Here is a 23666-nt window from a genome sequence, read left to right as displayed (position 1 = left end):
ACATCGGATTCGATTACTATGCCCTCGTCAAAGGTAACGTGGAGTATCCGATCCGTTTTAATTGGCTCTTACAACTGTCAAACGGCTGCCAAGTCGGATCAAAGCTCCTTGAAACTTAGGCTTCTCTATGAGCTGCGCTCTTTTACTAATTATTTTATCGCAATCTACTTTATCGCAAAGAGTATATACAGGATGTTCCCGGATTAAACCGCGAAACTTAAAATATGAATTCAGGACCTGAAACAAATAAAAATTTTCCTATGAACGTATGCTCGCGAACACTTCATTCAAGGAATATTTACTTCTAAAGTGTGTGTGTTATACAGAACTGTAGGAATGAATAACTGAAATATCTCATGTTTTTGTGAATAATTAATTGTATGATCTTTTAGAAAGCATTCCTTTGAATATGATTAGAATAAATTCCTGGTTTCAATTGAATGGCTGTCCTGCTCACTATGACAGAGATCTTTGACAGTGGTTTAATACTCATTTTCCCGGAAAATGGATCGGTCGTACTGGACCCGTGGCTTGGTCTCCGCGTTCACCAGATTCAACACCATTAGATTTTTTGTATGCGGTACTTTGCAACAAAAAGTGTATGAAGTGCTCGTTAATGACCTGCAATCATTAATGCGGAGGATTGTGCAAGCGTGTAAAGAAATTACAGACGCACAATATCAGTCAGCCACTTGTTCTCTCATCGATAGATGTAATGCTTATCTCCGAGCTGGAGGTTATCATTTTGAACAAAATATTTAATAATTAAATTTTGATTATTGTAAAACAATAAAGAAGATAGACCTATTTTGACGTTATTTCGACATTATTCATTTCTACAGTTCCGTAACTTCAAAAGTAAATATCTCTTGAACGAAACGTTTGCGAACATATATCCAGAGGAAAATTTTTGTTTACTTTCAGGTCCTGAATTCATATTTTAAGTTTGGCAGTTTAACTCGGGAGCAGCACCCTGTATATCGCGCGAGTAAATATATTTTTGTTATAAGTATAAATCGGTACATTTAGATATGCGTTACAGTACGCAGAGAGATACATACAACGCACGCACTTACCCTTTAATGTATTCGCACAGCCATGAACTCACAGCTTTACACAAAGTTCTACGTCTATAAATTCTAGATCTAGATGTTCGCAGATAAGTAAATCCGTGTGCTCAAACTATCTGCGTATTCAAGGATATAAGACACATTCGTATCTACAAGTTCGTGCATTTCGCTGCTCACGTATATTTGCGTATGCACGTACAAATTAATGTGTTCTCAAAACATTTACATATATCGGTATGCCTACATAACCACCTCATCGTTCGTAGATATATTGAAAAATCTTTAAATATACAAGTTAATAGTATTATACGAGTGTACAGTTGCTCATGAATCTCTTTAATTATTCTGCAAATTAAACAAAGACGTAGAACACTTTTACAGAACGTCCTTCACAATAATTTAAATCGTCTTCTACCGGGGAGGTTATACCGATACGTTTACAGGTTTCTTGCCGTAGAGATGCGCTTCGGAATCCCTAAATCAGGATTAACGACGAGATATAGCTACTGGTAATCCTCCGCGCAGCAAACTAATGTCCCGTTCGCGCGCGTTCGTAGATTTTGCGTTCTCTCACGGTTGAGAATAATACGTATTAACTCGTTTGCACACAGACCCTTCGTTACCGCGTACATTGCTACTTCGTTCGGCTTTTGGCCCTCGCCATTATTTCGATAATCCATCTTAATTTAACTTTAGATGAAGTCAAAACGAGCTATTAATTCACGTCGCTTCGTGCTTAATCCTCTCGATCGCTTCGTAAGATTTACATAGAATCCGCAACTTGCTCCAAGAACTTCTTATCGTTTGCGATTACAAAATGTGATGTACAATATAGTTTACATCAAAGAACGTCATTTCATTATTGAGAATGTTTGCGATACGGTATCGTTGTGAACATAGTGAGCCTTCTCACTCCCGGTAGAATAATTGCAATTATGATAAATCTAGTAAATATGAAACGGCCAAATGACAGTCAAGCAGGATTTTGGTTGCTAAATTAATGTGTGAATTTTATTTACCACCCGGTAGAATAATTGCAATTATGATAAATCTATTTTTGAAATTAACCCAGAATTTCAGCATACTAATTATAGATTAATTTCGTAAAGTGTTTAAAAATTTTACTGTTGTTATGACAGTGATATTTTTCACTGTTTCTAATAAAATGAAAATTTCACTTCAACAAAAGTTAAAATTCACTTTTACAGTGAAAATAACTGCATAACAATGAACATGCTAAAATCGGGTTTTTACTGCATGATAAAGTAATATTTTTTACTGCATCGAATTTAGAGTGTACTTTTTATGTACAATATATCTAGAATTTCGGATCTAAAAGTTTCTTATACTTGTATTTCTAATAACAAAATGTGATACAATAGTTTATATATCAAAGAATATATTACATATATTATTTATTATTTTATCCAATATTATAAGCCTCCAAAATTTTAAAACAATTGCTAGATACATAGAATGCAAGAACGTGTACAAACTCGTAAATAGCTTTGCTTAAAGTTTTTGAAAACTAATTTAAGAGTGTATACTTTAAATTTTTATACTTTTAGGTTATTTTTTGTATGTTTTTAAGTTTTTCGATATATGATTATTAGAATTTGCTTAAATTTCAATCGTAAATTCAAATCGTTCAATATATTATAAAAATTTGGCGGTAGGTATATTTTACAAACTAGCATACACCTGACGTATGTTTATAAATACGTTATCATTAGAATTTCAAAACGTACAACAACATAGAAGTTTGATATCAATAAAAATTCTCGGTTCTGTTAAAATTACGTGTGCGGACGATCGCTTTCTTTTCTAACGGGCGTCCCTAGGGACCCGCTGATCTTACCCTGATCCCCTTGTCTCGCTTCCCTCAGGCACAAGAGACCAGATACTTGGTATTCAGACGATAGACTCTCATCCTGAAACTTGAGCGGCCGCGGACCAAAACTTCGCGGAAAAAACGTCTTATTGGATCTACGGCTTCACTAAGTCATGACGAAGAAGCCGCAGGAACAATATGACGACCGACTGAGGTAGAAAGGAGATAAAGCAGAAAGCGCAAAATCGATCGGCTTTGTTAAGTGCGTACATGCTTCTGTGTGCGCGAACAGAGACAAGCGTGTGTGCAAACGAGTTATTTTTTGTTCCTCTAGATAAGTAGAAGCATCGATTTTCGACGCCACTTTTCTTCTGTGGACTTTAGTTTTATAACCCTCGGTAGAATGTCTTGCGTATGATTTATATTAACTATCTCGTAGATAAAACATATCTTATGTAGCGTAAGAAAAGTATAACAAAGATAATAAAATATAGTAAAGATAAAAAAGTAAAACCTAAGTGGAATTATCTTTATCTTCATACAATGAAACCTAAGTATATGCCTTTGTATTCTTATTAAAAGATCTGTCTATTCGAAACCAAGTGATTTAATTCTTCTTTAAAAAAATTATATCACACTTAATTTAAAAAAAAAAATGAAAAAGATTTATTTAAATAGAAAAATTTTTTATGTAAAAACACTTCGCGCTGCTAGTTCTCGATCTCGATGTAATAAAATACAATGATAAAGATAAGAAACATTTTCACGAGAATTAAAGTATTTAGTGTGTATACAGGGTGAGGAAAAAGTATGGGAACCCCGGAAAATCTCAGAGGGTTGGTCATAAAAAAAAATTGTTATGGTCAGGTCTTATGTAACTTTCAACGAGGAATCCAGTGATGACCTTGGATTTGACCTTGGACCTTGCCTTCAAGGTCATTTCAAGGTCAACTTTTTTTTTTAAATGGGAACCTATACTTTTGATATCGGCAATCGAAAGAGCGTGAAATTTTACGTTAAAATATGCCTTAAGGTCCAAGATCGACGTGACCTCTAGAGGTCAAATAAAGATTAAGAGCAGATTTTTATTGAAACTCCAAAAAACGTGTCTATTTTGGTTATAAAACCAAGAAATTTAGTTTTTCAATCCAGAATTAACGTGCAAACGTATCGTCTCATGTCAAAGAAGGTGAGATACAATTATCTCCTTTACCTAAAGTTCCTATGCATACAGTACACATCGACCATTTTGGTGCATTGCAAGTATCTGATTCTGGTCATAAACATATTTTTATAGTAATAGATTCTTTTACTAGATTTACTTGGTTACTTCCAGTCAAATCAACAAGTTCTAAAGAAATTTAGTGAGTTGACTAGTATCTTTAACATTTTTGGAAATCCAGTCGTACTTGTTTCAGACAGAGGTACTGCGTTCACCTCTCAAGAATTTAAGTCTTTTGTGAATGAGCGTAATATTAAACATCGTCTTATAGCTGTAGCCGCCCCCTGGGCCAATGGAATTTGTGAACGTGTTAATCGATTTTTAAAATCTTCAATGCGTAAGCTAGTCGATGATCAAGAAACATGGTCAGATAAAGTTGCAACCGTGCAATATATAATTAATAATACGTTCCATAGTTCTATTAAAAATTCTCCGTCTATGTTATTACTTGGTTACGAGAAAACTAATCAAACTGATTTTCCGTTAATTCGATTCTTGAATGATGTTTTAAAGTCAACATTATCCGATCAATCGATTGAAGATCTTCGTGATCAAAATCGTGATATCGCATATCAAGCGACTGATAATCTTAGAAATTATAATAAGTCGTACTATGATAAGCATCATAAAACTCCGTCCGTTTATAAACCCAATGACTATGTACTGGTACGGGATACTTCTAATAAACCCGGAGAAGAAAGAAAGTTCAAGACATCCTATAAAGATCCTTACTTAGTAGCTAAAGCTCTAAATAAAAATCGTTACGTAATTCAAGATATTCCAGGATTTAACGCAATTCAGAAACCTTACAATTCTATTTTATCTTCTGATAGATTAAAATTTTGGATTAAACCTTTAAAGGATAATTTGAAGGACTCTTAAATTAAAAAAAAAAAAAATTTTTTTTGATCTCCTTTATGCAATATTACTTTACATAACTTTTATTTATATTACCACGATTCATGAAGTTAAATTGATTCTGTGATATAGTCTATTCAATCAGGTATTAATTTAGTTTGTCTTCCATAGTTATATCTTTACTTTTGTGTTCGCCTAGATTAAGTATTAATGTTATGATAATTATATCCGATTACTAATCCTTCTTTAAATTGTATTTTATTATAGCTTGTACTCATGTATCTTAATTAAGTGCTTTTAGTTTAATGTTCTCTGTTCGAGACGAACAGCTATGCAGGCTGACCGAGCTGTAAGATATAGGTCGGTAAGTTGTAGGTAACCACAGCGTTATTGATAAGGTTAAGGGCTCTCGATGAATAATATCAATAAATATTAATGATCAAAATCTATTATTTATACCTCTATAATTCCAGTTATGCGAGCATATTGGCCAGCACCACCAGATTGTTTCTTATAAAGATAGTCAAATTCACATGGTTAAGTCTCGCGAAAAGAAACTTTTGGCTTTCCAAGCATGACCGGACAAGCCTGATCTCTTTGTAATCAAACAAAGAATTGACTTTGATAAGGTTAAAGGTTTCTCAGTGCCAAGGGTTGCTCTTTCAATTCCTTATTCTTTCTTTCGATCCCCTCTCTCAGAGTATACGGCTATACGCATGCGCGAAACGAGAGAGAACGAAACGATTCCAAATGAGTGCGTCCTTTTCTAGATAGAATTATCCCCACTCCTCAAATTTCCGACAATGCGTACTCTAGTACTACTATCTCTATGGCCGTCACCAACACTCCTAACTAGGTTGGTAGTACTAGTTGCCGCCGATTGGTGGAAAGCGATCAGGCTGACGTGATTGGCCGCTTGAGTTATTTTTAAAAGATTAACGGGTACACAGAGTCTCTTTGTGACCTCCGTCATGTTAACACCTCGCCGACGTAAAATATATCAGTGTTGTACCTAGTAAAGTGTGTGAGAATCTTTCCGCTATCCATGACATATCCCTTTGCTCTCTTTTGCCATTCCATTCCTACCTGACATTCCTATCTCATCCTTGTGAGCTTATAATTACCACATAAGACTTCGAGGTCCGAGAACGGTAGTTCCGTCTCTCTTTATCCTTCTATATTCCTTACAATATGGAGTTCCATTCCGAAGGTGGGTTAGAGCTGTTATCGAGATTTAGTGAGAAATCACGTTCGATTAACCTCGACGACGTACTTTTCTCAAGTGATATCGACAACAAAAGCATCATAGAGATCATCGGGGCTTCATCCACTGGAAAGACTGTATTATTGTGCCAGTTCATAGCAAAATGTATATTACCCGCGCGATATAAGGAGATCAAGATCAACGGATGCGATGCCTGTGCGATACTGATCAACACACTTGGCCATGTGCAGATAAGTAAGATAGTTGAACTAATGACTTCCATGGTATGCAACGCATATCAGGTAGCTGATGTACAACCGCTAGCCGAAACGGTAGACTACATAATAAACAGATCTCTGGAAAACTTGACAGTGATCAGCTGTTGTAACAACGGTGAACTTCAGCTGATTCTATACACACTTGAAGATGAGCTTCTCAGCAATGAAAGAATCACTTTGTTAGCTATAGATAATATACTAGCGTATTATTGGCAGGCGAGAAAAGAGAATATACTTACTATGAATTATTATGCTACAAGCTTACTCAAAATTATTCGATCCCAAACATCTCAGTTTCACACTGTGACAGTTTACACTAGATGGGATGGACCCAAATACGAATCACATGCGAAATGTACAGATATATTAAAGAGAATAGGTGTAAATTATAGACTGCAGCTAAGTCTTAGTACTAAAGTTCGTAAGTTTATGTGTCATGTACAATCCACTAATGATGTAAAACAGATTTGTTATACAATATCTGATTCTAAAATGGATGCAATAATATTTCAATAATTAATCAATGAGAGAAGAACCTTGTCCACTATATCTAATGGATTTAATAGCCTAGAACCTGCTATTGTTATTTGGCAATTTGTATTAAATAGTGATATAATTTCTTTAGTTTCTCTTATTTCTTCTGGTGTTATACCTCCAATGACGTAAATGATAATCCAATTGTTATCACATGGATGATGTTTTATTCTTCCTTTAGAAAGTAAGCTGTCAAAGATATATAAAACTAGATTTTCTTCAGAATTTCTTTAGAAAAATTGAGATATCCATTTAATAATGTATATAATAATGCATAATATAATGATAATATAATATATAAACTTGAATCCAGCCGAAATAAATGAGCGTGATCTTTGATGTAAATCGGGAAGTTCATGTCTATTTGACTGAAGTATATCTGTTAATAATTGTTGCAAGATGCCAATACGTTGAAAAATCTCTTGAGAACTTGATTTAGACATCAAGGAACTGTACAAAATATTTAAAAGTAGCCATATAAATATAATAGAATATGTCATTACATTTGTATACGCATATTACATATATTTTTTATATACATTAAATATGAATATTTAAAACATGTAATATATGAAATAAGAATTAGAACCATTCTGAAACTATATATCATATATTTAATTTCAAAATGAATTGTGTTTTTAAAAAATATAAATACTAAAATATATTTGTAATGTACATATACAGACATAAAGACATATTTCATAATAATTATGTATTATATGTATGTGTAAATTATATATATATTTTTTATAGTTTTATACCTATAGTTATGTAGAGGCGCGCGTGTTGTGCTATTTCATGTAAGGTCTTCATAATGTGATTCGCTATTTTTACAGATGTTTCCTTTATAGTCTCAGCCTCCGTAACGTCTAATTTAGATATATATCAGTATTATATTGAAGATATATAAACTTAAATTATAAACTTATTTATCTGTAATTATTCAATAAGCTCGAACATTATCAGTCTTAAAGAATATATAATCTATATTTTCATGACACACTTATTAAAAAATTTAATTAAGTAATGGCCAATTTCTTTATTTCTAGATAAGTTGTCAATGACTATCCATGAGATATCTGAGAGATATCTCTTGGATAAAATTATCTACAGATAAAAAAATTAGCCATAAGATAAGAAAGTTTAATAAAATGATCAGTGTAACAATATTTTTGAGCATATTTGATACATATATTTTGTTTTTTCGTTGTTAAACGGAATTTTATGTTAATCATTATATTCTCTGATCTTGTTTTATATTTGTAATATTAAAATATTTTTCATAACGATGTTATTTGCATAATTTATTATTCCTATATTTTGTAGCCTATTTTACTGACCAAAAAGAGATAAAGTTTGTTGATACATTGACAATTTGCTGTTCATTGTGTTTTCCTTTAATTTTGTAATATCTTCAAATACAGCGTCAGTGATAGCTTCTTCCAGCTGTTGCTCTTGTTGAAGAGAGAATTGTATTTCAGTTCCAAGCTAACGCATAAGTGAATATGTCATTACATTTGTATACGCATATTACATATATTTTTTATATACATATTTTTTTATATACATTAAATATGAATATTTAAAACATGTAATATATGAAATAAGAATTAGAACCATTCTGAAACTATATACCATACATTTAATTTCAAAATGAATTGTATTTTTAAAAAATATAAATACTAAAAAATATTTGTAATGTGCATATACAGACATAAAGACATATTTCATAATAATTGTGTATTATATGTATGTGTAAATTATATATATATTTTTTATAGTTTCATACTTATAGGTATGTAGAGGCGCGCGTTGTTGTGCTATTTCATGTAAGGTCTTCATAATGTGATTCGCTATTTTTACAGATGTTTCCTTTATAGTCTCAGCCTCTGTAACGTCTAATTTAGATATATATCATTGTTATATTGAAGATATATTATATAAACTTAAATTATAAACTTATTTATCTGTAATTATTCAATAAGCTCGAACATTATCAGTCTTAATGAATATATAATCTATATTTTCATGACACATTTATTAAAAAATTTAATTAAGTAATGGCCAATTTCTTTATTTCTAGATAAATTGTCAATGACTATCCATGAGATATCTGAGAGATATCTCTTGGATAAAATTATCTACAGATAAAAAAATTAGCCATAAGATAAGAAAGTTTAATAAAATGATCAGTGTAACAATATTTTTGAGCATATTTGATACATATATTTTGTTTTTTTGTTGTTAAACGGAATTTTATGTTAATCATTATATTCTCTGATCTTGTTTTATATTTGTAATATTAAAATATTTTTCATAACAATGTTATTTGCATGATTTATTATTCCTATATTTTGTAGCATATTTTACTGACCAAAAAGAGATAAAGTTTGTTGATACATTGACAATTTGCTGTTCGTTGTGTTTTCCTTTAATTTTGTAATATCTTCAAATACAGCGTCAGTGATAGCTTCTTCTAGCTGTTGCTCTTGTTGAAGAGAGAATTGTATTTCGGTTCCAGCTAACGCATAAATATGCACCAAAAGTGCCAATATATTGTCTGTATCTAGCCCTCGTTTTTCGCGAGTTTTTATTATATTGCTTAACTGGAAATATTCGAAAGAAAAAGTGTAACCTTACAAAAAAGGGTGCAAATATTAAGAGTGTATAAGAAACTAAATACGATAATTACTTGTCCAAGCACGCTTGTAGAATCACGACTCACAGCTATGTTTTGTAAAATTAATTTCTCGAGACTAATTAATAGGTCTAATCGTGAAGTCTTTTCTGATGTTAAGACTTGTGTAATTCATAATACCACCTACAAAATAAGTAATATTCAAATGATTTCAAATAATATTCAAATAAATTCATGATTTTCTAAATTATTTATATTATGAGAAAATTACAAACATCTAGAAATTATTTTAACCGTCAAAATAAAACACATTAAATTTTAATTACTTTATTATTGGGGTATACATACTTGAAGCTTTTTGCTTGATTCTGATATAGTATGAAGATCAGCTATATCTTGAAATTTATTTATGAGCTTTTCTAAACTATGTGCAGAAATTCTCGTTCCCAGTTTTGGTTTCAGATTTTCTTTTAGTTTTAAATTTTCTTTTGTTGAAAGTATGTCAACGAGCAGTTTATTCATAGTAGCCAATACGTCCTTTTGTTTTTTTGTGATTAATATATTCATTAACGTTTTATCATTGCTGGCCAAGCATCCTGGTATATCGACAAATTTCTTAAAACATAAAAATGCTTTTATACAATTTTTATATAATAATTGACATTTTTATAATTTTTATAATATTTAAATGATGAGAAAAATGTAGAGGGCAATTACGAGAGTCGTCTATATAAATAAATCAATAAATTTGTATATGCAATGAAATTAAAATTATAATGAGCTAGTATACCTGTGAACCACAAAATAAAGGAGACATATTTATTGCAACGTCGTTGTAATGATGAGGTAAATGAGGTAAAGTGCACAATATTCTGGATAGCAACGATTCAGTATTGTTACTAGTGGAAGTACAGAGATCTAATACTCTGTCGACAAAGATTAAAGACACTCCCTTTCCCTTTGCAGCAATTACACTCTATATAAAATTATTATATTAAAGTAAAATGTTTTATATTTTTTAATACCTTCGTTACTCTTTTTTAATTAATTATAAACATTATAATTATTCTTTCAAAAACTTACGTTTCTACGATCGATCGCCGTTGGTAACGTTTCTAATTTTTCAGCAACATATTCACCAAATTTTCCCACTGAATAAATATCTTCTTTCAAATTCAAATATGTTAATAAACTGTTAAACAAACTTACAAAATGATCAACCGCATACTCTGAATTCTTTAACAATGCATTATTTAACGGTGATAATAGATTACTGAAAGGTGGTGTTACAAACAGACCACTGTCAATTAGACTAATAAAAATTGGTCGAAATAATAGTGTGACTGAACAATCCTATAACAATTAATATATAATAATAAAACCGCAATAATACATAATAAACTCAATTTGAAATTAAAAACTTGTATGTTAAACAAATAAATATTACCTGCAACAGCTGATTGGAATGCATCCAGCTTTTTACATCTCTCTTTAATTTATTATAATCTGTTCTGTCCTCTAATAGCTGAATCCTCGTAATTCAACATGCTTGAATGTGCAGCAGTAATAATTGTACAATGTTCAAATGCATTTTTCTCTAATATCATCTTAACTGTACGTTGATAAAAATCTGGATCAGTAGAAGTAGAAATAATAACCACCCGGGAAAAAATACTCATGCGTGATCATACACGATCATATATAAAGACTCCATGCATGATCATGCATGGATTTTGACCTGATCGTGCATGGCCACGTACAATCATATGTGATCGTGCACAATCATGTATGATCATACATAGTCATACACGACCATACGTAGTCATGTACGATCATACATAGTCATACACGATCATATACGACCGTACGTAATCATGTATGATCATACACAGTCATGCACGATCATATATGATCATACATAGTCATATTTTAGGATAAAATAGTGACAAAAAAAATTTTCCTCTAAATTCGAGAATTAATTTTTTTTCATAATGATTCTTAAACGGTCACCCATCCGAAGACATACCAAGACCTCGCATCCTTAACCTTGACAATCGTACGAGAACTGCTGTACTTCGATGACCCACGAATCTGTATATGTCAACGTGTGTATAATTGTGATATATCTGTTCAAAGGAAATTATACAAGATTATGCATAGGCATACAAAATCATGCATTAAATAATGTATAATTTTGAATGCTAAAATATGATCGTATACAATCATGAATGGTTGAGTATATGGTCATGTATGATTTTGTATGGAACCGTACATAACGCGGGCGGGTTGTTATGCGACCATGCACGGTCATGTACAGTCATGTATGACTTTGTATGGAAACGTGTATAACGCAGGCGGGTTGTTATGCGACCATGAACAGTTTTGTACAGTCATGTATGACTTTGTATGAAACCGAGTATAACGCAGGCGGGTTGTTATGCTACCATGCATGGTCATGTACAGTCATGTATGACTTTGTATGGACCCGTGTATAATTTAGTGTTAATTACAATATAGCTATAAGTAACTATTTTCAATAAATAACAGTTACATTGTTGTATACAGTAAAATGCAACTGATTAAATTAAAATTTAAATCTCAAAAGTAATTCGAATAACAGGTTATTGTAATTATAGTTACTTACAGCTATATTGTAATTAACACTAAAATTGTAAATAAGACTTTTTTAAAGTTTACATGACTGTGCATAGTCGCATAACACCTCGCCTGCGTTTTACTCGGTTCCATACAAAGTCATACATGACTGTACTACATGACCGTGCATGGTCGCATAACACCTCGCCTGCGTAATACTCGGTTCCATACAAAGTCATACATGACCATATACTCGACCATTCATGATTGTATACGATCATATTTTAGCATTCAAAATTATACATTATTTGATGCATGATTTTGTATGCTTATGCATAATCATGTATAACCATGAGTGGACATTTTTTCCTGGGCACCTTTTTGCAGTTCTGTACTTTGACATACTGTAACAAATTATATAATAAATTAACCATTTTAAAATTATATGAGACTTTTGTGAACAAAAACATATTTTTACTACATAATCACATACACGAAAGTTGTACATATCCAGTTCAAGAACTGACGTTGCACCGGCATCCTTAAAGAAGGAATGTATTTTGCCACCAGTGTGCCAGTGGAGGCATTCCGTTGCTGCATGATTTATGTAGACTGCAGATTCACTTACAAAACCAGCAATATCGTGCCAAATATCAACAAGAAATTGTTCCACATCATTAATGGCTTCTATTATTCATTAAAAATATAGCATACATAAATGTATTATGGAATATATTTTCACTTTTACTTTTAAATGAGTTCGAAATTATAAATTATTGTCTCTGTTCAACACTCAAGTAATATATAGTAACAATATAATAACATTTAAATTTAACGAGACAGCATATAAATTGTAATATAACAATATATTATTTATTCACGTTAATTGTCGTATAAAATAGAATTCAACTTTTTATATCACAGAGTTTAAATTCGTGACAGTAGATTATTTTAATTATGTGATCATGACTAACTTCTGCAAATTGCCACATGGTTAAACAGCTGATTAATTATAAGGAGCAGTATAGGCTGCTGTTAACTTTATATATGATACGTATGCTCGAGTGCCTTCATGTGTCATTCTATCGTTGGACGTAAAACAAGAATACAATTCACTTAACGCTATCAGAGAGAAATCCGGAGAAACTTGAGGCTCCTAAGAAAGCTCATCCCTGACTCCTGTCTCCTGTCTTTTGTATTTTTCGTGAGATCGTCGAAATTAATCGAAACTGTATATACATTACCGCTAGTGGCGCTAGTACCTTTCACTTTCCAAAATGGGTACTACGTTGCCGCATCCATTTTTTGACACTGTCGATATAATCAAAGCAAAGAGTACATCGATGTAGGCCGGTATTTATAGTCATTTCTTATATTCAAGTTTGAAATCAGAGTCGCGTTTTAGCAGAGAATACCTCTCTGGACATACCATTTTAAAAAAAGAGAATACTTTCAATGAGTACACGGTAGTAGATACAATACATACGATATATAATATGTATCTGACGTATCGTACATACATCTCTAGTGTACAATTTTAAGAATGAATTTTTAAGAATAAAATGATATTGATTTTAACACATACAATATTTTTGAGCATTCACATTGACAAAAGTTACATTTATTTTTAATCTTCATACTTCATCCTTGTCAGAGAAAGCTGGATTTTCGCGAATATTCTGTGATTTGTAAAGATTTGACGAGTTTTTCCCAATGTCATCGCTCTTACAATTAGCATCATTGCAAATAGTGTCAGATGTGGACTTGGGAGGTAGAGTAATAAGCTCAGTGAGCTGCACTGCAATGGCAAATCTTAGTGCCTGAAATCAACAATTAAAATTACATGTCACTATACATGTATATATATTTATTTGATATGAAAATTTTATTTGATAAAATGTAATTACCTAAAATAATATTAGTGATTTTTTTATTAAACATAAACAGACTCTATATGTGTTCATGTATCCTATACTAACATATATTTGTGTTATATGTGTCATTCGTCTGGTGACGAACGGGGTGCCGTTCTGTAGGTTCACCGGACGTTACATAATATAATTTCAAACACACTTCTGAAAGAAATCAAATTTTGAAATTCAAAAATTTAATTTTTTTTTGTTCTTCAGTATCCTTAGTATAATTAACAATATAAATAATAAATATAATATAATAATAAATAATAATCAATCATCATCATTAAGTATCATTAATTATTGTTTTTTCCATTTCAGAATTTTATAGCTCCAGATAATATATTGTTAGCATTTTGATTACAACTTGTTAAAATATGTTGCAATTATATTGCCAATAAGATGAGTTCTTACTCGATATAACATTGCAAGCAAAAAAGAAACAGTCCAACTGAATATAACAACTTTGTAGTAAAAATGTATTATAAATTTATGTAAATATACAATTTCTGGTAACATGCAAAAAAAATTATTTAAACAAATATTTCTACATTATTGTGATAATATGACGATAAAGAAAATGCTTGTTTAGAAAACAAATGGATTGCATTGCATTGCATTGCTTTGCTTTTGCACAAAGTATTATCTGAAATAATGCTTAATAATAGTATAAACTGTCAATATACTCGGCAAGAATCCAAGATTTAGTAAAATTGTTGTAATATTCTTTAATTTGATGGTTTTTGAAAGTTTCAAATAAGTCCTCCGTAAATATTGAATATCGGAAAAAGACATTAAAAATAAAAACAATTTCTAAACGTTTCTAAATGACATAAATCGGGCAGAAAAATGCATGCTTATATTCATATCTCTGCATCTACTGCACTTACGGATGTGATTGTTATCTCATTTTAATTGTAAAAATCTATATATATCCCCAATATATTCATTTTTTTTAAATACCTATTTGTTTAAACAAAATAATAATTTTTTACTATAAAAGCGTTCTCCTTTCTGTAAAGGATACGCTGTAGCATCTCTTTCGACATCTTGTCTTATATTGATTTTTTCCTCATATGATTTTTTTTTACTTTTTCCTCATATAATTTTTTTCTCATATACTTGACGGGAGACGTTACCGCGTCTCCTGATTATGCGTCACATTTCGCGTAACCATTATATTCAACGTAAGAAAATTCTTTCAACGTAGGGCTTACGAGGCACATGATTTCTAAAGCGATCTCTTCAACGTTTAACCGAATCCAACAAAAACGAACGAGGAAATTCGTCCGTTGTCGTCGTCGTTGCCGAGATCGTGGGCTGGCGAACGAGCGCAAGGTGAATTCCCGGGCGGGGAACACGATTCTCGTCACGATCAAAAAAGACGGAGCGCTTTAATGCCAGGGGTGGGTAGAGGCAGGACTCCGGGAAGTGAAGGTCCGCTTGGTATTCGAGACGCGAGTTTCGTCGGTATAGTCGAAGGGGTCGTGATTGAATTTAGGCGAAGGTGTAGGAGGTGGCGGACTGCCGACCACGGTCCAGTGAAGAAAACACCCCGAACAGCATTTATATCCTACGGGATTCCAGACCCTCTCTGCCCACCACTACCATCCTTGTTGCGCAAGCTACGACAGGAATAGTTTTATTATAGCGAGCGTTGACCATAACGCGAGGATGGGAACCCCACAGAGCCCACCCTTGTCCACCTTCCCCATACCACGCTGCGTGCCTTCATCGACGTTTCGGACGACGTTCTTTCAGAACCATACGCACGTTTCTCGTATAATTTCAGCGAGTATTCAGCTGACCAGGACGTGATCATTTACGAAATGTCTATCTCTGAGAATTTTTTTTAAAAGTGAAGAATGGATCTAAAAAAAAGAGGATTAGAAATAAGTAAAAAAAATCTAGACAAGAGTTTAATAATCGAATTTGTTAAGTATTATAACTTTAATATTTATTATAAAAGAGAAACAATAAGAAGAACTTAATATTCCAACATACAATTTTTTTACTTTAAAAATAATCTCAAAAAATTAAGAAAAAATTAAGAAAATCTTCTGTCAAAGTGAAAAACTATTTTTCAACTTGACAGAAGATTTTTGACTAATTAAACAATATCAGTAAAAAGAATATCAGGAGATACAGTCACGGCACTAAGATTATTTTCCACATTACGACTCGATATTTGGCAGATTCTAGACCGCGCATTACTTACGAACAACGAAATATCCATGCGCAGTGTACGAAGCAGCAGAAACAGAAATTTAGCAATTTGGTTACACACAAAGAGCCTCTACTCTACAGTAAAAAATTTATCCGACTAGAGTCTGCCCCTGACACTGTTTCCGCACTAGTCAAAGGCTCCAACTTCGCAATGGCACCCAACAGGATTTCAAAAGAAGAAATTATTAGTTAAATAGAGTTAACCATCTACAGACTTCCTGCAGAGCAGACAGCTTCCGTACACGTAGCCAATATACTCCATAATGCTAAGCCTCCAACGCCCAACATCACAAGAGCAATTGGCACTACAGGAAATAAACAGACATCATAGCACCAGCAGATAAAGACAAAATGCAAGAGTAGTCATTTCACCTATAATGACCAATTTTACGAACAGACGACTGAAGCGATGATGGGTTTTCCTACTTCTCCTGTAGTGGCAAATATCTTCATGGAGCACTCCAAAGAAGAGGATCTTTACAAGGCGACCAACAAACCAGAAGTTTGATTCCGATATGTAGACGACATTTGTAATTTGGAGACACGGCAAATATAAACCTCACAAATTCTTGAACTTTCTCAACAACCAACATCCCAACATCCGATTCACTATGTAAATAGAAGAGAATGATGAGTTTCCCTTCCTGGATGTCTTCGTTACAAAGAAGGCGGGTAATTGGTATACAGGATTGGGCCATCAGATATACAGGAAGCCAACACATAGGGACAGATACTTACATGCGGAGTTACACCATCACCCAGCTCAAAGCAGTCGGCGATACACTCACTCGTATATAGAACTTTTAATATCTCTGATAAAGAACATCTACAAACGGAACTCAACCACTTATCTTACAATGCAACGGATACAATAGGGAGGATGTAAATACGACAATTAGCAAACATAGCAGCGGGACAAAGAAATCAAACACACAGCAGTCACAGGAAGAAGAAAGAAGTCTCTTGTTTCTCCCGTATATAAAAAGAATAATAACAGATCGAATCGGCAGGATTTTGAACAAACATAACGTTCCGGATCATTTTCAAGCCTCCAAAGAAGATCGAACAAATCTTGAGAAATCCCGAAGATGAGAGATCTCCACTTATAGCTTTTTTTTTTGGCTACACTATCGTCTACCAGTACAACACTCAGACAGTGTAGCGTGTTTCCTTGGCTGGTAGTAGACGAACTCATTCAGTGTAATCTCATTAACGTGTTTCCGTGGCTATAGGGTAGTGCCAATTTTATGCACAAAGTGGGGTTTTGCTACACGATCTCAAAGGGATAATATAGAGCCAGTGTGACATTTAAAATTTGAAGATGGAAGTCAACCAACAGCAGAATCAAATACGCAAAAAGTAGTGTACACCACTACTGGTGTATGTACATTAGTGTAATGTACCTCTAGTGTAGCACTAATGCAACACTTACACGCAATTAGTGTAGTGCGAGGTTACACTCAATGTATCCCAAGAGAAAACGCTATTAATTCTGCAGTACTAGATAGTCTGTTCCTGCGGGGGAAAGTGTACATTGGTGAAATCGAAAGAATGGACAACATACGAATGAAAGAATATCGTCGGTAGTCTAAACGCTTAAAACGCTCGCACGGAATGCCAAAGAACTGATTGTGAGTTCGACTCCCGGCCGAGATAATATTTTTCGCAATGAAAAATTAATCGTGATAGTACTGCGGTAGTTTATTAGTTTGCGTTGTAAGAATTGCGTCTGAAAAAATTTCGGCGCGCATTTAAGGATCTACATATAGTATATAAATTCACACGAAATTATATTAGAAGCATCCAAGATCCAGTTTGACCGTAAATAGTTTATTCTCATCGGTATTTAGTTTGAAAAATTAATTATTTAATAGGTTATTTAACATTATTAAGATCGATATAAGATGCATCAATAATCGTTAAATCGTTAGTCAATTTAACTCGTGATATTACTGCGGTAGTTTATTAGTGTTGTGCTTCAAGTCTGATAAAATTTCGGCGCGCAATCGAAGAATTACATACGTAGTATTGTATAAATTCACACGCAATTATTTAGAAGCATCCGTGATCCAGCTTAGATCGCTGTGGCATTGTCTCATTCGGTTTAAAATTCAACGATCCAATAAGAATTGATATTGTTTATTTACGTTGCTTAAATGATACTATCTATTCCTAGTTTCATTAAGACCACCATGTATACGTTACAGAAAGGATGCTCCTACGTGCAGGCAAACTGTAGTACATGAAACTGTGTCAAAGTGGTCTGCTGCAGGCGTCGACTACACGTCTAAAGCACTTCTATTCCTGCAAGTCTTATAAGATTTACACAGCCTTTATTTTTCTTCTCTTACTATCATAATATATTATCCTACGTTTTGATTTGATTTGTGTTATTTATTCTATCGCAAACATCACTTATTATACACTATAATGTAAAACACATTTTAGATCTTGCAATTTTGTCTTGCTATTGTGCCTTTTCTAACTTGATTTGAAATGTCGTTTTAACTTTTCATTTAAAAGTAAAATCTTGTTTTAAATTATCATTGAAAAGTGATGGATTTTATACAAGTACAAACAATATCATATACTTTATGAACTTTCATGTACTTTGTTTTTGGTTCTATATTTATTTTAATGATCAAAACATTTAATATAAAAAGATAAAGATGTAGCTAAACCATGATGTATAATATAATATATTTTGCATAAATAATTATAATTCATAATTAGACCGATAAGAATAAATCAATTAAGAAAAATAATTTTATTTTTGGTCACAAAATGGATCTTAGTACTTAATAATACAAATACGTAAATCTTTGCAATTATATTTTTAAAACTATATATTTGAAACTATTACGGAAAAAAAAATAGATTAGATAGGTACAGCAAAGCTATAATTTACTTCGTGAATTATAACTAACACCATCTATAATTAAGAAAATTTGATGGTTTAACAATTTGCTAATGTTACTCATTGTCAGCTATCAACTTTTCAACTTAAACATAGAAAACTGATTGCCCATACATTACGTTTGTAGATTTGTTGAATCAGTAAAGTTTTGAGCTGTTTTTTTTTTGTATACGTCAATTCGGTTTATCGAATGTGAAACGTAGTTGTAAAGTAAAGTTGAAATGTTAATATCTTAAGTTAGATTTGTTATCAATTTTAATAATAATATTAATAAGCACTTTTTAAATCTGTAAATAATTTATTGTGAAAAGTATTATAACTCAGGCATTTTTTATAATATATTATTTATAGATTTGTGTGTAAAATGCTTATTAGTATTATTATAATTGATAGAATAAATCTAATTTAAGATATTTAAATTTCAACTTTAGTTTACAATTGCATTTCAACAAACTGAATCGGCGCATAGTTTATAAAATTGAAAAAATATAATTGCAAACATTTGCGTATCAATATTATTGAGCACTAACAATAAGATTTGTTTTAATCGAAAATAGGATTATTTCTCTTAACTAGTATTTCGCATAGGTTACGTTTAATATAAATTAAACAAAATATATTCATTTATTTTTAACGATCAACACTACGACAATCGATCCACAAATTGCAAGGCAATCTGTTAACAAAGCCAAGTGTAATTTCCTGACGAACTCTCGATATTTAAAAAACCATGAAATATGTATCCGCGAGGATCAAGCAATTGAGAGTCAAACGTGGTTCTTTGTACGTAATTAACTATTTATTTTTTAAAAATATTGAACGTTTCGACTCTACTTTGGAGTCATCTTCAGCATAACTAATCTCTATACTCCTCCGAATATTTGAAACGAGGTCACCATCAAATTTACAGATCTGATGTGCAATCTAATAAAATATTTCATTAACCCCAAATTAATCAATCTGTTGTCAAATTAAACAATCTGTTAAACATTGTAAAATAGAAGGCTCGCAGAGGCTATAAATACGCGTCGATGGTAGTATACCCGAGTAGAAATTTGGTCAGGATGCCTTATGTCGTATAAAACCCTGATCAGGTATGAATAAGGCATATTTAACTATGGCATGCCAGATTAGTACCTTTATAGGACCTTTTTATTTTATTCTCGAAATTAATTTAAAAAATTAGTCAGGCATGCTTGATACGGCGTCAATCAGGACCTTTTCCAGTCATCCTTAAAAAAATTTTACAATCTATAAATATATATATATGTATATTATAGTCCGTTCTTAAATCTCAAGCACGGCTCTCTGATTGGTTCATTCACTGACTTAAGACCATCTCGAATCTTGAGCAACGTACAATATTATTTGAGGTAGTGTACCATATATTATACCTTATCATACACTAAGAATCTTATGTATAAGAAATCAATTAAGATCTCCGTGTCGAGCTATGTGGTTCCGCGGTAAGACGGTGGCTTGCTTACGTTCTCAATTGTGATTGGTCAATTCGCTTACTGATTACGTTTACGACCTTACGTTTTTCTATGTGCCATGGGCTTCACACGAATTACTGCGAGACCTCGGTTCGAATCCCGGTATCGCGTTTGAGCGTCCGACATTTTTTCTTGGCCCAGCTCTTACACTTATATGAATTAACTATAATTCCTTGTTTCGATTCAAAATCGATGAAACAAGGAATTATATATATAGTTGATTCAGTAAAAAATAGGATTCTCAGTGTATAAGGGATTTTTTTTTATCCTGATAATAGCCTGAAAAGATCCTTATGAATCAATCTAATACGGTTCTCAAAAGGTAAATGAAATTCGGTTCTGAACATGCAATGCGTTACACATCTTGGCTGGACCGAATCAGGTAACCTTACCAGGACCAGATTATGTATTACGGCACCCCTGATTCGGACCTGCTCAGTCAAGTAATATAATTTCTACATGAACTCTCACTTTGAAAGTTTGCCGGGTAAACTCCTTCGTAAACTGACGTTTGGGTCATATCGCTTGAAGTAATATAGTATACCATACTTCTCTCGCAAGTAGAGCCCGATCCTTTCCCAGTCGTAAGGAACCGTCGAGTTTGAAATACGCTCCACCTTCGAAGATCGTTTCAGGATCGGCTTTCCGACCTCTCACTCTACTATCCATATTAAATATGGAATCCCATAAGTCGGGCGATAATGCAATATGCCGACGTCAGGTCTCGGGGTTACACGACTGACACAGCATAAGAGCTCACACGAGACTCTCTATTAAATTCGACTTTACCGCCATTTCTCCTATCTGTGCTCATCGAAATCCGCCGTATATTTGATCTATGTTGAAGTTGTCTACCCTTTTTTCTTTTAACATTCATCTTTTTACATCCGCTTGCTACAGACTCGTGTATCATGGTGGAGATATTATTTCATAGTACAGTAATAAAAGAATTATTTTTAGTAATAAAAACAAAAAATATAAAAATAATGTATAAAACAAAATAAAACGTAATGTGATAAAAAAATAAAATAAAAACTAAAATAAAAAATCAAAATAAATTAACAAATGCCAATAAGAGCCGACACTGGATGTTGGTATGTAAATTTATTTAAGATTAGTAGACAATAAGTACACTAATTATTTCGTAAAACATAAAAAATGAAATAATTACTCGTAAGAGGCACGTCCTTTCCGATCTTCTATAATCTCTCCCGGTTTTTTTTAATTCTTCCAGTTATTTCCAATTCTGCTAGGCTTTTCGCTGCTACAAGCTTATCTTTGATATTCAAACTGTTATGTCTAGCTTCATTATAGTGTGTAAATAATGTTTTCAGGTTGTTATTAATGCATCCTTCCTCCAAATTTAATATTTTTGGGAATTTTTTACATTTAGAACATATCAGAAATGTTCATTTCTCTATTTTGTACTTAGTTAATACAATACGTACTTCCGGTATCTTTATTACATCTTGATATACGTATGACTTGGGCCCGTGATATACATATTTCCAAGTGATTTTGTAAAAGGTAATCTATTTCATTCGTATTACCCCATATCATTTGTTCTGGACAAACATCCTTTTCACATATTGCGTTACATTGCGTTATAAATAAGAAACATGATTGTACTTCCAGACATTCGTTCATTTTTTTTTTCGATGTCATTATATACACTGTGTAGCTTAGCTTTAGTTGATTTCCAGGAACGGACCCATGTAGGTCTTGCCAGTGAGAACATAAACCTAAGAGTACTCTCCAGTAGCTCTGTCAGGAGATAAACTTAAGCCTTCTATGAAAAACGCCGTCCAACAAACTGAACACTTCGCCGTTCTTGTTTCACCGTCAATTATATACTTCTCTAGTATCTGCTGTCCAATATCTGATTTTGCATACACATAAAAATGATTATGGACCGAATGGTACATTGTATCATGATTTATGAAAGGCAACAGAGAAAAATGATTATTTTGAAATGTCATTTGACATTCATCACATGTTCCATATATATGTGTACTGTGGTAAGAAATTCTATATTTTCTCGTTAGAGAGAGAGAGAGAGAGAGAGGTATTCACGATCTAAATGATCAGTTAGTTCGTCCATTCCATGTTTCTTGTATAAATGGTGTAACATTACATTATAATCTTTCTCGATTTCAAAAGGTCCAGAAGAAGGAGATTCCGAGCAGGAAATACATTTTATACGTTTACAAGTAGCGTCTGGTTCAGCAATTTCTCTGTGTATTTAAATAAATTTACACACCAACATCCAGTGTCGGCTCTTATTGGCATTTGTTAATTTATTTTGATTTATTCATACGAGCCTTACTATATTATATATTTTTTCGTTAAAATAAAAAACTTTTTCTCTCTTTGTGTAAATTTTCTGTAAATCAAAATCAAATGTTAAGCAAATCCGAGGGGTCAACCACTATGGGAATCACTGTACATTTTTTTAGAAATATATTGCGGCAATAGAGTAATAAAACAGGTAATGCTAGCAATACTAGCAATAGTAAGAATATGCTAGCAATACATAGCAATACAGAGCAATATATAGCAATACACAGCAATACATAGCAATACGTAGGAATACATTAACAATACTTGGCAATATTAAGCATAATAGATACGCGAGGTAATAGATGATTATGTTTACACCGTGCATTTAGGCTGTGGCCTATACAATAGATGTCGTTGTTTATCCTGTAGACTTGTAGAGTGTAGGTTAAACAAAGACACCTACCATATAGGTCGCGGACTAAGCGCACGATGTAAACGTAGGCAGTACGAGATACCGGATAACAAGTATACATTTTCGGGGTAAGCGTTTAATCAATCTTTAATTATATTAGGGGTACGGTCCACTTAACGCTATGTTCAGATT

General features: G+C 32.5%; 1 protein-coding gene and 1 pseudogene across 1 annotated transcript; one reads left to right on the top strand and one right to left on the bottom strand.

Moving 5' to 3' along the window:
- Positions 1-6172: 6172 nt before the first annotated feature.
- LOC108776574 (DNA repair protein XRCC2) lies at positions 6173-6964 on the top strand (the record flags this gene model as incomplete). The annotated part of the gene is made up of 1 exon (XM_018543237.1): positions 6173-6964. A coding segment is annotated over exon 1 (792 nt), but the record flags the coding sequence as incomplete, so codon positions are not given.
- An 8-nt stretch (positions 6965-6972) lies between these two features.
- Positions 6973-23666, bottom strand: part of LOC108776573 (sec1 family domain-containing protein 2-like) — a 21835-nt pseudogene continuing 5141 nt past the window's right edge.

The sequence above is a fragment of the Cyphomyrmex costatus genome, unplaced genomic scaffold (assembly GCF_001594065.2).
Source record: "Cyphomyrmex costatus isolate MS0001 unplaced genomic scaffold, Ccosl1.0 scaffold363, whole genome shotgun sequence".
Lineage (NCBI taxonomy): Eukaryota > Metazoa > Arthropoda > Insecta > Hymenoptera > Formicidae > Cyphomyrmex > Cyphomyrmex costatus.
This window is presented reverse-complemented; position numbering and strand designations above follow the sequence as displayed.